Below are 16,561 nucleotides of genomic sequence, written 5' to 3'. Positions count from 1 at the left end.
GAATTGGTGGGGGTCCAGGGTGGGGGGGAGACAGGATTTGAAGTGTGCTAGGACCAGCTGCTCTAAGCACTTAGTGATGGATCAAGTGCTGCATTATCTTTAGTTACATTGATAATATTTATTTATGGTGAAACAGTGGTGGAATATCGCTGTTGCTTTCGTATACATGAAGCGGACATACCTGCGTGGCCGCGATCTAATCCTGTTTACATAAAGTAAACCTGCTCCCGAGCAGGTTTACGCTTACGGCTCTGTTGCTATGGCAGCAAGTCCCGGATGAGCTTCGGGGAACCGAACGATCCAAGATCACGCGAAATCGTCAACAATCAAATCCAGCTAACTTACTTAGCGAGGTACGAAGAACGGGCCCCAGGTCAGAGATACTAAGGTGCCAGGGTATTGAGGGATTTGTAAGTAAGCTCAGAACCTTGGGGCACACAGTGGTTAACTGGAGCAGAGATGGAGCTGAAGTCTCCCATGGTGACAAAGGCAAACTGTGCTCTGTTGGAGAGGTTTGACTGATAGCAAGAGAGCACGGTACCAGTGAGAAGATTATGATTGATTACGCAGGAAGGAAGGATGGTGTGAGGGCTGCAGAGAGGTCCAGGAGGATGAGGATAAGAACAGTCTCAGTGCTGTGTCGTGTTCTGAAGCCAGATTGGAAGAGTTCATAGAGCTCATGGTATGACATGTGTTGATGTGGTGGCCACTGCTCTTTCCAAGGATACACAGGCATGGGTACACCTGCACAGGAACACAACAGGGTCAGTCATAGAATAAAGTGATGCAGTCATCATTCAGGAAACTGCTGAGTTTATAAATTCAGAAGAAAAAAAGATTCTCCAAACAGATGAGGAGATTGATTTAGAAACCAGCGTTTATACCAGCTGTAAATGTGCACAGTTCACTGAATGATGTAAGTTCAGTAAATCTTCTTGATGCTATCTTCAGTTCATGCGTAGACACATTTGTGTATTTGAGGATGACTTTACTTGTTTCAAGAATTTTACATTTGAATATCTGCAGCCACTTCTCATGTTATTTGTGCTCCTTTCCCTGATACAGAAAATATTCAATCATGTGTTTCAGCTGTGAAGTGTTCAGGATAAGACATAAAAGGCAACTACAGGGGATTATCATGTTTAAACTACAGGCAAGTGTCTCGATTAGCTGAGACACTGTTAAGTAACTGAATCCTCATAATATTAATAAAAGAGTATGTTTAAAAAGGCCTCAAGAACTCCTGAAAACTGTGGTCATAAATGTAAAGATGAAAATGCAAAAATAACGGCTCAACGTTAATAAAATAAAACTTCCTGTTACAATTTAAAAGTGGACAGCTCACACGGACAAATAACAAACTCTGACTTTGTGTGTTTATGTGTTGATCTCAGCCTCACAGATCTGTGGAGTCACTCTGTTGTTTTATCCAGAATATTTATATGGTTTAATTTCTTTCATGAAAACACATCTTATTATTTTCAAGTCCAAACATCACCAGGATGCAGTAAATCTTTTGACTCTTAACAGCAGCAATAAAAATCAGGACATCTTCAAAATGGCTTTATGCTTCCATCAATCTCTAACTTGATGTGTTTATGTGAACAGTTCCCAATAAGCCCACCGTGATCCTCGAACCACCCTTGACTCAGATATACAGCAGTGAGACAGTCACTGTCAGATGTGAGATTCAGGAAAGTGATGGAAGCCATTCGATGTTTCTAATGTCATCAGCCAAGTTAGAACCACCGTCAACATCTGAATACAGAATCAGCAGAGCTACAGAGTCTCACAGTGGAGAATACAGATGCTGCACTTTTACATTGTGCGGTGACATCATCACATTGACTGTATCATGTAAGTTGGACTCATTTCATTCAGTAATATTGTTCTCTGTTTTATCTGTTTTATCTTAGTAGCAAAATCAGTGAGAAACAGTTTTAAATGTGGTGATAAAAAAACACAGTTATCACCAGAGTGAAAAAACTTTGTAACATAAATATTAAACACAGATGTAATGAACTCAGTGTCTTCAATATGTGCATGTGTGTGGTTTTCACCACTGCAGCTCTGAATTATGACACAATTATTGTATTTGTTTGTTTTTAAAATTTATTTTAAGCTGAACAAACATGATCAACAAATACAGAATGAGCAGAGCAGCTGTTTGAAAATACAGATGCTGAAAAAAGAAAAGGCTGATCATCAACAGAGAAGAGTTCTGTTATCACATCACAGCCCTGGTTGGGGTCGGGGATAGCATACAGTATGAAAAACATCTGTATGAATTATGATGACTGATAAATGCTGCTGACTGTGCACTGGTTATGCATCTTTTACATGTGATCATGATCCTTAAAACAAGTCGGATATTTAACAAAAAGGCAGATTAACAAAAAATCTTGATGCTAAGAGCATCCACGATCAACTGGCCTCAGATCAGCTAACAGTGTATAGTTCACCTGTCTCTGCATTTAGGAGTACAGTTTGGTGGCAGAGCGTAAAAACACTCTCACCTGATTCTTGATTCACTCTGATTTTCATCATGTTATATACATCCAGTGTTAGCTCCTGGCTCTCTAGCTGGCTAACAGTTAGCTGAGATACCTGTGCTGTCCTCATGTGTGCTGCTGCCAGTTGTTGATTCTCATCAAATTTGATTTGAAGACAGTTGTTTCCTTCCATCCATCCATTTTCTTAACACACAGTTGTGAGCTCTTAAGCACTTACTGAATTCAACATATTACAAACTTCTTTATTTTTCTTGAATTCTTACTTTTTCTTTTAAAACTTAATTCACTATAAAGACATTATTCCTGAAGCAAGTGACAATCTGATGCTTTCTCTTTTCCTGTAACTTCAACAGCAAGTAAACCCAGAGCCACACTGACAGCACAAAGTTCAGTCATACCAGCAGGGGGCAGTGTGACACTGAGCTGCTCTGTGGAGGGCTCTGCTGGCTGGAAGCTTGACTGGTTCAGACGTGATTCAGAGTTTTCTGGAGCTCAGAAAATAGGAGCTGGAACATCAGAGCACACTATCAGTATTTCAGAAGGAGGCATCTATTACTGCAGAGGAGGGAGAGGAGATCCAGTTTTCTCCACAGAGGACAGTGCTGCAGTTACAATTCAGAAACAAGGTGAGGGTAAAATTTTGTTGTGAAATAAAACAAATTCACGTTTAAATTAAAGTCAGACTTAATATATTTAAATTTATTTTTGGTCCCACATGATTTGTTTCTGTTTAATGTTTATTTGTGTTTGTTGAACAGTTTTGGCTGCTGTGAAACTGCAGCACAGCTGGTCTCAGATATTCACTGGTGACACAATCACTCTCAGATGTGAGATTCAGGGAGGTGAAGGAAAGGTGTGGAAATATGAATGGACAGCACCCAACACAAACAGCCCTCCAACATCCAGTGAATACAGGATCAGCAGAGTTTCAGTGTCCCACAGTGGAGACTACAGATGTCGGGGTAGCAGTGACTATCTCTTAACAGGATGGAGTGATGCCTTCACACTGACAGTTTCATGTGAGTTGGACCATGATTCATGCTGACATTTCATGTTTTAATGTTTACATCTGTCTTTGTCACGATGAGTTGTGTGGCTGGACCCAAGTGCAGGACTCGGAGACAAAACATTAACTTAAATGGCAGCTTTATTTGCTGGTGCGACAAAACTGGGAATACATAAACAAAAAATGCCAAGGAACTAAAGAGCTAGGAATACTAGCGATAGAAATCAAAACCAAGAGAATCAAAACACATCATGAAATCAAGGATAACTAATACAAACAGGAAAACACTGAGTCCACATACTCAGGACCGTGACAGTCTTAACAGGAAAACTCCAACAATGATCCAGCTGTCTGCAGGCAGCTCAGGACAACAGTTTTTCTCACTGTGCAAACAGAAAAGAGAGACACCATGGAGGCTCTTAAAATATCAGCAGTTTAACCATCATGTTGTGTTCCGGTCAAATGTTACCGAATTGAAAGTTTTATCGCTGGGAAATTTATTTAATTTGAGCAGATTGACCTAAAATTCCATAACTTTGTCCACAAAGAGGATTTCAGCAGACACTAAAAATCTGCATTACATGAGTTCCTGGTCAAAAATGTTCAATCATTAGAAATGGATGGAGGACACAACAAGACAATGCATATACACACACACACACACACACACACACACACACACACACACACACACACACACACACACACACACACACACACACACCTGTCCCCACCTGAAATTCAAGATGGGCTTTCAGCCGAAAATCTCATCAGGATGATTACAGGACCTACAAAATGTTCTGTATCCTTGAGGACATCAAATCTCCGTTTGAATGGTTTCTAACTGTCTATCAAAACCAAAGAGGTAAACTTGAGCAACTTGGAGAAGAAACAGATTTACAAAGCTATTTGGAAGGAGGTAACCCAGAAAGACACTAAAGCACTGTAACGTTGGGTTGTGTTTAGTGGTTGAGAGGAGGCGGCAAAAACACTTAGCAGGAGAGTCAAAAGAATACACACTCACACTGGCGTTGGGAATTCCACAGCATGTTCTTTAATAACCCTTCTCTTCGTCAACCATATAAGCCCGGTTGAACGGCTGCAGCTTAACAAACATAGCGTGCAGTGTTCATACAACCCATAACGTTGCAAACAAAGGTGTCTGGAGAGGTAAAACATAAAATCTGTCCGTCCTCATGCACTAGCGTGCAAGCACATGTCCACACAATCACAGAGAGCAGTGGTGCATACTGATGACAACATTAACCCTGGACTTGGGTTGTCTTAAAGAGACACCACACCATTGTGACTGTTACAGCATATATGGGTCTTTTGATTTTGAGTGATGTGTACAGATCCAGAAATTAATTTACCAGCAGTTTATGAGATGCAGAGTAGTGGGACAATTTTTCAGGCCATCATGTCACCAGAGAAGTTTTACATGTTGTTGCAGGTGATTAACTTTGACAACAGTGATACAAGACCACGGCGTTGTTGACAAGACAAATCTGCAGTGATCAGAAAGGTTTGGGACAAGTGTGGAGCAGCAGCCACTCATCCATATCCCAAGTCTAAACGTGACAGTGGATGTGCGTCCGGTTGCTTTAGGGGATGCTGCCCTTTCAAACAGTATATGCCAAACAAGCTTCTAAATATGGCATAAAGATTTGGGCAACATGTGATGCCAGGACAAATTATACCTGGAACATGCAGGTTTATACTGGGAAACCTGCAGACGGTGTTGCTGAAAAGAACCAAGTGAAGTATGTGGATCTGAAGATGATTGGAGGTCTCAGTGACATAAGATGATAATTTCTTCATCTCCTACGCTCTTGGTCAGGAGCTGTGTCAGAAGCAAGTTTAACTTTGGGATCGTTTCCTCTACAAACAAATGAAATATGCCTCATCAGTTTGACCAGCAACACCACAGGTGTCACTTTGTGACTGTATATACATTTTAAATGGTTTAAAAAACAAATGTTCTTGGTAACTTTGACCCAAATGAGTCTGTGATAAACAGCATATTATCTTTTATCTGGTTATTTATTATAGTCAAAATAACCTGAAAATGATGTTTTTCACAACTCAAAGGTGCATAAACTCAGATTAAGAGACAAACAGACCATAAATAACAGACGTTCAAAAACTGTAATGCTCACAAGAACTTAAGTTGATAAAAAGACCAAACACAACAAGTGGTGATAATAAATCTGTTATTATAGTTTTATGTTTTTATAATTTTTATGATGATCTCAATGGAACGGCCATTTTTGACAGAACAAATTGTTTAACAGAAAATGAACACAACATGAGGGTTAAAGAGGAACGTACAGAGATGACAGTTTGATAAGAGAATCATAAATCAGTGAAATATTTAGTTTGTTAAATAGTCCAATGTGTCACATGCAGGGAAACTAATTTCTTTTTGTGTTTGTAGATAAATTACTCTGTGAATGTTTAAAGTGTGATCTGTACTGTAAGAAACGTATTCGTGGTGACGATTTAATGTTTTACCTATTTTGTTTCTTCAGCAGCAAGTAAACCCAGAGCCACACTGACAGCACAAAGTTCAATCATACCAGCAGGGGGCAGTGTGACACTGAGCTGCTCTGTGGAGGGCTCTGCTGGCTGGAAGTTTGACTGGTTCAGACGTGATTCAGTCTCTTCTAAAGCTCAGCTCATGAGAGGAAATGAAGCAAACAGAGTTATTAGTGTCTCACAAGGAGGTCTGTACCACTGCAGAGGAGGGAGAGGAGATCCAGTTTACTACACAGAGGACAGCAGTGACGTCACAGTTCAGGAAACACGTGAGTTTACTTTTTTTTTTTATTTCTGCCAAGCTGAGAGATCATAATGTGATCTTTGATAACAGTTTTATCTCACACCTGTGAGTTTTTTAACCTTGAGATGAGGCAAACTCTGAGTTTTCTGTTCATTAAGATTATTTGTGAAGGTGGGAAATAGAAAAATAGATTTATTCAGTCTTATTTTTGATCTTTATATTTCTATTTGTCTCTAAGTGAAATCGAATTCTAACAGCACATTTGTTATTATTATTGTATGATTCAGTAAAAGCACTAGATGTTACAATCCCTGACAATGCATTTCTTTAAATGGAGAAAATCTTGGGGGATGGCTGTTATGAGGAAAAGCAGCCCAGAAACTTTACCAGTAGCACACATCGTTGTATGCCTCAACCTTCGGTCTTTTACCCAGGCTAACCTGACATTTTTCCTTGATTAGGTTTAGGGATTAGAGATCTGATCTGATTTTAAAATTTGGGACACATCGTCAGTAGTGGACCTTGGATTCATCGGGTGTTTCGGCCATTATCACTAGACACCCTCATCCAAGGAGGCTCTTCCAGCGTTGATCAGGCCCTGGATTGTGTCAGTGGTTTATGTCAAAATTGTAATTTCTCTTCTTCTTTCTGCTGTTTAGTTTTCTACAGTTTATTTTATTCTATCTACTCACTGCAACTGAGAAATACTTACCTCTTTAGCATTTATGGAGCCTCATTTCTTCAAAGGGACAGAAAAGGTGATAGAGAGAAGTAAGACAAGTAAGATAAGATAGGAGAGAGCAGAGAGGAGAACTGGAAGGGGGGGCGCCCGATCTGGCTTCCCACACCTCCCTACCGGATCGGGCTGTACGCTCGACCTCCCCACTGCCTCCCAGAAAAGGGAAGAAGAGCGGAATATTTTCTTTTCTCACGTGGCTAGGTGACTACCTTAGCTGCCCAAGTGATGTCAGCCCTTTTTAGCCATAACAAGTGACTGGTCCTCTCAGCAGTGTTAGCTAATTCTCTTATAGCCTGCTGTTGTGCCTGTCCTCTGATACCAACCTCTCTAAACAGCTTTGCTGTTGTTCTGGCAACAAAGCCCCTGCACCCCACTTCCACCGGGTGCACTTTGATCTTCGAGCCTCTGTCCTCTGCCTCAGCTGCCAAGTTGGCATACTGCAGCTTCTTACGCTTGAATCCTTCCTCAGTTGCTTCCTCCCATGGTACCATCAGCTCAATGACGTACACAAGTTTTTGGGAGTTAGACCAAAGGACGAGGTCTGGTCGCAGAGTAGCTGCTACAATCTCTGTGGGAAAAATTAGCCTCTGACAAATGTTGATGAAAGCCGACGCTCCTCTTGGTTCATGAAAAAATAGAATAGAAATCATGATATTTTTCTGTTCATCATATGTTTCTATTTGTCTCCTAACTGGATATTTTTCTGTGAACAGTTCCCAGTAAGACCACTGTGACCCTTCAGCCATCCTGGACTCAGATATACAGCGGTGAGACAGTCACTGTCAGATGTGAGATTCAGGGAGGTGAAGGAGCTCAGTGGACGTATGAATGGAGAGCAGCCAAGTCAAACACACCTCCAACATCCAATGAATACAGAATCATCAGAGCTACTAAGTCTGACAGTGGAGGACACAGCTGCCGGGGCAGAAGGGACTATTTCTTATCAGAGTGGAGTGATATCATCACACTGACTGTATCATGTAAGATCTTTCATCCAGAGTATCTAAATAAGGAAAAAGCACTTCTTGTCACGGTCCTGGGTCTCCTGACCCAGCGTTTTTAGTTCTTTGTGATGTTTGTATTATTGTACTTGTGTGATTTATTCTATGGTTTCTAGTTTCGATCCCTTGCCCTTCATGTTTCTCTGTGTCCCCTCTGTTCTGTGTAGTCTGTGTCTGCATGTTTGAGTTCCCCTCTGTGTCTTTCGGTTCTTAGAGTCCTCTGCCTTATGGTTTATGTCTCTGTGTTTCTTAGTTGCTGTCTCCACTGTGTCGAGTTCGCGTCTCTGTGTGATCCTTCCTGTTTTACTTTGAAGGTCCGTGTCTTATGTGAATGTGTCCTGCTTTGCTTGTCTCGTCAGTCCTGATTTCTCCCAGCTGTGCCCTCCTTCTGTGTCTCATTCCCCTCGTTACTCCCCAGTGTATTTAAACCCTGTGTTTCTCTGAGTCAGTGTTGTGTTGTCCCTCATGCTGTGTGGATCTCCCTGTGTCTCTCTGTGAGTTTAGTTTGCTTTGTATGACTTTCTCCTGCCAGCGAATAAAGCTGAGTTCTTTGTGTTTAAACTTCGTGCCTGAGTGCCTGCCTTTTGGGTCCAACTCCTGCCTGCCGCACAGCGATTCATGACACTTCTCCTTTCTTACTAGAGATGGAACGATACCACTTTTTTATGTGCGATACCGATATCATAAATTTGGATATCTGCCGATACACTATATCGGATTCTTATCGGTATTTTTTTTTTAATCAATACTTTTTTTTTAATATCTTGCTGCATTTTGTATAAGTTCATACTCAAGTTTAAAAAAAACCAAAATACTAAAGCTATTCTGTTATACCTGTATGGAAAAAAATACACTGCACCCAAAATATTTAAGAGTTTAGCAACACTGATCAATCTAATAAACTTAAACCTACACATTCCTCCCTATTCTGGTATTTTAAAGAGTACTTTGCGGAAATATTAAGCAACCTAACTAATAGGGTTGCCAACTCCCAGCAAAAAACAAATGGGGAACCACCCCCCAGCCTCCGCCTCCCGATGATTAATCGACGTAATCAACTTTAATTTAATGCACGTGTTTAAAAAAAAACAATCAATTATTTTTCCACAATAATTAAATAGATTCAACATCTTTCTTCAACAGAATTGCAGACTGCACAGATGGAAAAAGTAGTATAGCTTACTAGGGTATATTAGACTTAATAGTTACTATATATAGTAATGGACTTCTATACATTTTACATCAGATTAACACTTTGGGTGTAAGATTCAGATCATTATTTATTAAAAGCTAGACATTTTAAATGAGAATATGTCTTTGTGCCCCCTTTTCCCTGTTCATGCCCTATCAGCCCCCCTGGCTAAACTTTGCTAGATCCGCCCCTGCACAGTTACCAGCCGTCAGCTACGTAGAAAAAGATCCTCGAGTAGAAAGTAATATTAAATAAATCCTAACAACAGCTTATCAAGCTTAAACGTGCTGCTGTTGTTCAGCCGCCGGTTTCCTCTTTCTGGTGCAAAGTGGGCCAAAAACAAACAAGAGAGACGGACTCGCCACAGAAAAGCCGATCAGCTGATCATTAAGCAGTTTCATGATTGAAGTAGCAGCAGGAGAGGGAAGGGGAGAAAAGAGGCAGTTGCTCCATATATCGGTTGTTAAGCTTAACGCGGGAACGCTTTACAAACATTCAGAGATGAACTTACACACCTGCTTTACTTCTCTGGGATAACTTCCTCGGAGATGAAATGCCGGTTTGGTAGCGAGGCTCCAAATGTTCAATCAGACTGCTGACAGGTCTTGCACACCATATGATGCATACATGCTCCACCGTGCTAAGGTTATGAGCTGAGTTACCCCATGTCGCAAGTTTTGTGAGGTGCTTTCGTGATATTTAAAGGATCGGATTACATTTTTTATTTCTCTCCGATATCCGATCCAGTAATTTAGGTCAGTATCGGATCGATACCGATACCTGATATCAGATCGGTCCATCTCTATTTCTTACAGCTTTATAACTGTCTTTCATGTTGGTCAGTAAAATGTTTAGTTTTTATTTCAACAACAAAAACCTGAACAGCAGCTTTTTATTCACAGTGAAGAGAACAAAACATATGAGAGTAACTTCTCTGCTGTGCAGCTCTAATACATGAAAGATGAAATTCAGAACAAATGCTGAATCTGTCTCAGCTGCTCCACCACATCCACTAAGAAACATTAAATCCACTGGTCAAAGGAGCTTGCAAAGAAAAGCGTCTGGACTTCTTTAAGTTGCTTGAAGACGTTTCACCTCTCATCCGAGAAGCTTCTTCAGTTCTAAGGTCAAATGGTGGAGAGTCCCAGATATAAACCTAGTGGGAGTATCCCCCCACAGAGGGACAAAAGGACCCCCTGATGATCCTCTAATCACCTGAGCCAAGGTGTGAAATTGGGTGTGGGACCCAATCAGCCAGAGTTTCGGGTGTGTTCATTGTGAAACCTGGCCCCACCTTATCATGTGAATTCCTGAGGTCAGATGGCCCAGGATGTGAGTGGGCGTTAAGGCGTCTGGGAAGGGATCTCAAAACTGGATTATAGATGGCAGAGAGTTGGTGTCGTAAACCCCCGCCTCTGTTCAAAGATGGTCGCTCACAGTGGACATAGATGGCTTCTTTCACTCCTCTTTCAAACCATCTGTCCTCTCTGTCCAAAATGTGAACATTGGCATCCTCGAAAGAGTGTCCTTTATCCTTAAGATGCAGATGGACTGCTGAGTCTTGTCCTGTGGAGGTGGCTCTTCTGTGTTGTGCCATGCGCTTGTGAAGTGGCTGTTTGGTCTCTCCAATGTAGAGGTCTGGGCATTCCTCGCTGCACTGTACAGCATACACCACGTTGTTAAGTTTGTGTTTTGGCGTTTTGTCTTTCGGGTGAACCAGTTTCTGTCTGAGTGTGTTGCTGGGTCTGAAATACACTGGCCATCTGACCTCAGGAATTCGCATGACAAGGTGGGGCCAGGTTTCACAATGAACACACCCGAAACTCTGGCTGATTGGGTCCCACACCTAATTTCACACCTTGGCTCAGGCGATTAGAGGATCATCAGGGGGTCCTTTTGTCCCTCTGTGGGGGGAAACTCCCACTAGGTTTATATCTGGGACTCTCCACCATTTGACCTTAGAACTGAAGAAGCTTCTCGGATGAGAGGTGAAACGTCTTCAAGCAACTTAAAGAAGTCCAGACGCTTTTCTTTGCAAGCTCCTTTGACTACGATGACCTGGATGACTGAGAACCTTCACAGACATTAAATCCACTGATTGTTCCTCATGTGTGTTTTTAACTTAGAAATGCAGCAAATTAAATATGAAAGATTAGTGTTGTGTTTGTGTGATAGTTGTACAGTTTGTTGTAGCTTCACCATTAAAGTTATGTGATATTTATTATTTCCATATTTCCACCAAGTTATTTCAACTGGTTTGATTCAGTCATTGACTTTTGTTCTTTTTCTAAACTGAACTGCAGATAAACCAAAGGCCAAACTGAGAGCTGATAACACAGCTGTTCCAGTAGGGGGCAGTGTGACCCTGACCTGCTCTGTGAACCCATCATCATCATCTGGCTGGAAATACTACTGGTACAGAGATGAGAAATCCTCTGAAGCCCTGACCACACAAGATGCAGTTTTCCACTCAAATGGACAAATCAGTGTCTCACAGGAAGGACTCTACAGGTGCAGAGGAGGAAGAGGAAACCCAGTTTACTACACAGAGGACAGCCAGTCAGTCAGGATTGGGAAAACTGGTGAGTTTAACATAAATTCAGATAAATTCATGATTAAGGAGGAAGATGAAGAACAAATGTATTAACATTTTTGACATTCATATGGTGGAGTGATATCATCCCAGTGACTCTATCATGTAAGAATTTTTATCCAGTTTATCTGGATAAATTCTCTCAAGCTTTTAATCAGTCAATATGTACTGTTGGCCTTCCAACAAACAAAAAGCCCAAACGTTTTTTTTTTTCTGAATTAAATTTGAGGGGAAATTTTGCTTTAAAACCATGAATGAAAGACTCACTTGTTGAAATCCAAATATTACAAATTTGTAAAGGTTTTATTTTTTCTTGTAAATTTTTGTTGTTCTTCTTATACAAAGTTTTTCCTGAAGCAAGTGACAATCTGATGTTCATCTTTTCCTGTAACTTCAACAGCAATTAAACCCAGAGCCACACTGACAGCACAAAGTTCAGTCATACCAGCAGGGGGCAGTGTGACACTGAGCTGCTCTGTGGAGGGCTCTGCTGGCTGGAAGTTTGACTGGTTCAGACGTGATTCACAGTTTTCTGGAGCTCAGAAAATAGGAGCTGGAACATCAGAGCACACGATCAGTATTTCAGAAGGAGGCATCTATTACTGCAGAGGAGGGAGAGGAGATCCAGTTTTCTCCACAGAGGACAGTGCTGCAGTTACAATTCAGAAACAAGGTGAGGGTTAAGTTTTTTTGTGAAATAAAACAAATTCAAGATTTTATAACACTTTATAACTATACTTTTTAAATGTATTTTGTTTGCTGTTGATTAGTTTTAAAAAAATTGTGTTTATTTGTTTGTTGAACAGTTTTGGCTGCTGTGAAACTGCAGCACAGCTGGTCTCAGATATTCACTGGTGACACAATCACTCTCAGTTGTGAGATTCAGGGAGGTGAAGGAAAGGTGTGGAAATATGAATGGACAGCACCCAACACAAACAGCCATCCAACATCCAGTGAATACAGGATCAGCAGAGTTTCAGTGTCCCACAGTGGAGTCTACAGATGTCGGGGTAGCAGTGACTATCTCTTAACAGGATGGAGTGATGCCTTCAGACTGACAGTTTCATGTGAGTTGGACCATGATTCATGCTGACATTTCATGTTTTCATGTTTACATCTGTCTTAACAGGAGCACTTATTGTAAATTGAACACTAGTGTATCACAGTGCAGTAAATTACACCATACACAATGTAAAATACACCATAGCAACCCTCTCTTAGTAAGCCAAAATTATAAAAAATAATAATATAATAAAATGGCAGGTTTTAGTATCAGTTCAGTTATAGGAACAACCAGCAGCACTAATACAGCCTTGTTGCAGGCCTGTACTGATGCTGGAGAACGTAGCAATGTAATAAGATCTCCAAACCGCAGTCTCTTCAGTCAAAGAGCAAAAAATAAATTAAACCTCAGTACATGGTGAAAATGTGCAACACTCACCAGATTAGTCCAGCTAACAGGTTGTCTTCAGTTCCTTGAGAAGCACAAAGATGATGAAGGTGCGTGATCTCCACGTGGTCCACAGGTATTTGTTTTCCTTTCCCACGTTGGCAGAGGTACTCTGAGCGACTCAGGCACTCGGAGTGACTATCGGGAGTTCGTCTGTCATTATCCAGTCCGGTAACGATCCTCTGCAACTTCTTGCTAACTTTTTACAACAAAGTTAGGAAAACAGCAGTCTACAGTAGTCCTTATTAGCAGCTGGGTTAGCGTCACTCTAACTAAAAAATTACAGCGGCTGCAGAAAACAAAATGCAGTCCTGCAGCTTCACACTGAAACATTACTGTGTCTTACCAATTTGCTTACAGGCACAAACTGTGATTTTTCTTGATGAAAAGTCTAAACTCACTTTATGGAAATACATCAAAACATCAAAACAACACGTATTTCCAACAATAGCTGCAGCTACTTAGTTGTAATATTACTCTTATACTATTTTATTTCTTATACTAATTTTTTTGTAATATTTCTATAATAATATAAAAATTTGATTATTTCCATATTTCCACCAAGTTATTTCAACTGGTTTGATTCAGTCATTGACTTTTGTTCTTTTTCTAAACTGAACTGCAGATAAACCAAAGGCCAAACTGAGAGCTGATAACACAGCTGTTCCAGTAGGGGGCAGTGTGACCCTGACCTGCTCTGTGAACCCATCATCATCATCTGGATGGAAATACTACTGGTACAGAGATGAGAAATCCTCTGAAGCCCTGACCACACAAGATGCAGTTTTCCACTCAAATGGACAAATCAGTGTCTCACAGGAAGGACTCTACAGGTGCAGAGGAGGAAGAGGAAACCCAGTTTACTACACAGAGGACAGCCAGTCAGTCAGGATTGGGAAAACTGGTCAGTTTAACATGAAGTCAGATAAATTCCTGATTAAGGAGGAAGCTGAAGAACAAAAGGCATTAACATTTTTGACATTCATGTGTTTTTATTGTACTTTCTTGAACAGTAACAGCCTCAATCAGGCCTGTTGTGACTCTGCATCCAAACTGGTCTGAGATATACAGAGGAGAGACGATCACTGTCAGATGTGAGATCCATGGAGGAGACACTGAGTGGGATTATGAGTGGGAAACAAACAGCATGATAAAAGCTCCAAATCAAAATGAACACAGGATTAGATCTGCTTCATCATCCAACAGTGGAAACTATCGCTGTAAGGGCAGAATGAAAAGTTCACAGCATGAAACAACAGAGTGGAGTGATTCAGTCACACTGACAGTTTCTGGCAGTAAGTAGAGTCATAGTTCATTTAACCTGGAAATAGAAACAGTTTGTAAAAATGTGTTTTTATTAGGACATGTTGAGATATTTGACATGTTTAGATAGTCTCACTCTTAAAGTTCATCATAAATATTTGTGAGTCAACATTTTAGTGACATTGAATTCAGAGTTAAGAGACGAAAGATTGAGAGAAAATCTTTGTTGAACAGATGAACCCCGTCCTGTCCTCACTGTGTCTCCATCATGGCTGAGTCCTGGAGCCTCAGTAACTCTGAACTGTGAGGTTGAACATCCGTCTGCAGGATGGAGCTTCTACTGGTATAAAGCTGTTCCTGATCTATCAGAGAAATCCTCCAGTTATGAGCTGCTACCTGATGGCAGTGGGACTGCACAGGACTCCTACATCATTCATGGACAGACACACACAGCAGGATATGTGTGCAGAGCTGGAAGAGGAGACCCAGAGTATCACACTGATCACAGTCAACCAAAGTTTGTCTGGTCTGCAGGTCAGTTTGATTCTGTTTATCGTTTCATTGAGCTGATATGATGTCATCATTTAATTCACCAACATCTCTCTCACTGTGATAAACCCATTTAAAAACTATTTTGAGAAGAAGAATCAATCTTTTCATTTCTGACATTATAATCCTAACATCTGTGAGCTTTGTCTCTTCACTGCATGTTGTTTCCAGATGTTCATTCAGCAGCGTCTCTCACAGTGAGTCCTGACAGAGTGCAACACTTCACCTCTGACTCTGTCTCACTGACCTGTGAGGGAAACTTCCCTGAGTGGAGAGTGAGGAAGTTCTCTGAGGACGGCCGACTGTACTCTGACTGTAGGAGAATGACTGGATCCACATGTGACATCAACACATCAAAGTCAGATACTGCAGTGTACTGGTGTGAGTCTGGATCAGGAGAGTTCAGCAGTGCAGTCAACATCACTGTACAGAGTATGTTATTATACATTTACTTCTTGGATGTTAATGATTTAGACGTCACATGAACATTTGTCCCAGCTTTGCTGTATGTGAAGTCATTTCATGTGGGAAAAATAAAACACATACAGCAGTTTTTAAATACACAAGATCAGATCTTCATGATAAAAAAAGCATTTGTACAATCTGTTCTTATTATTGTTTGTCAGCTTTTTCTCAAAGTGTGCAGCAGCTGATGTGACTGAAACAATTGTGTGTGATTGTGTCACAGATGATGGTAATGGTCCTATCCTGGTGAGTCCTGTTCATCCTGTGACTGAGGGAGCTTCTGTTAGTCTGAGCTGCAGTTTGAGAACACAAAAAATACTTTCCAATGTGTTTTTCTATCACAATGACAAACTTATTCAAAATGATACCCGAGGGGAGCTGAAGATCTCTGCAGTGTCAAAGTCTGATGAAGGTTTCTACAAGTGTCAGTACTCAGGAAGAGAGTCAGCACAGAGCTGGATGTCAGTTAAAGGTGAGCAGGATCAAAACATTTGATGGAGTTTTATAAATGAGTTTTGTTTTAAGGCTTGAAGTCACCTCGCTTTATTTTCTGAGAAGTTTCCTAAAATTATTTTATGAATTATAAAGTATAATTAAACTTTATTGTTTGTTGTCACAGTAACTGTGTCAGGAGCTGACAGCTCTTCATCTCCTGTGTGGTTGATTGTTGGACTGGTTTTTGGAGTCTCTCTTCTTATTATTCTCCTGCTCTTGCTGTATCGCTGCAGAACGACCAACAGTGAGAACTTTTTCCTTTACTTATCATTATTCAATGAACCTGTGTTCAGAGTTTGACATGGGAAATATGGGACAAGGAACTATATCTGTGTGTTCACACTGACACTTAAAGCCTACCTTCAACACTGATGTCTAGGGCTGAACGATATATCGCATTTGCGATAATATCGCGACATGATCAAGTGCAATTTTCTAACCGCAAAGGCTGCGATTATACTCTGGACATGTCCAAATTCATGGGCTGCATCCTCCTGAGGCCGCATTTGTAGA

General features: G+C 40.8%; 1 protein-coding gene across 1 annotated transcript; it reads left to right on the top strand.

Annotated features, from left to right (window-relative positions):
• Positions 1–734: 734 nt before the first annotated feature.
• Positions 735–16,348, top strand: LOC146579910 (basement membrane-specific heparan sulfate proteoglycan core protein-like). Its single transcript, XM_085268028.1, has 12 exons — positions 735–738; positions 1,609–1,857; positions 2,867–3,145; positions 3,272–3,532; positions 6,054–6,326; positions 7,754–8,018; positions 11,532–11,815; positions 14,296–14,568; positions 14,774–15,073; positions 15,260–15,520; positions 15,777–16,025; positions 16,173–16,348. Exons 1-12 carry the CDS (start codon positions 735–737, stop codon positions 16,346–16,348), a joined length of 2,874 nt encoding a protein of 957 aa, XP_085124154.1.
• The last annotated feature ends 213 nt before the right edge of the window (positions 16,349–16,561 follow it).

Source organism: Mchenga conophoros, linkage group LG3 (genome assembly GCF_057382185.1).
Source record: "Mchenga conophoros isolate Kocher_MC1m ecotype Shallow Benthic linkage group LG3, M_conophoros_male_GT1.1, whole genome shotgun sequence".
Lineage (NCBI taxonomy): Eukaryota > Metazoa > Chordata > Actinopteri > Cichliformes > Cichlidae > Mchenga > Mchenga conophoros.
This window is presented reverse-complemented; position numbering and strand designations above follow the sequence as displayed.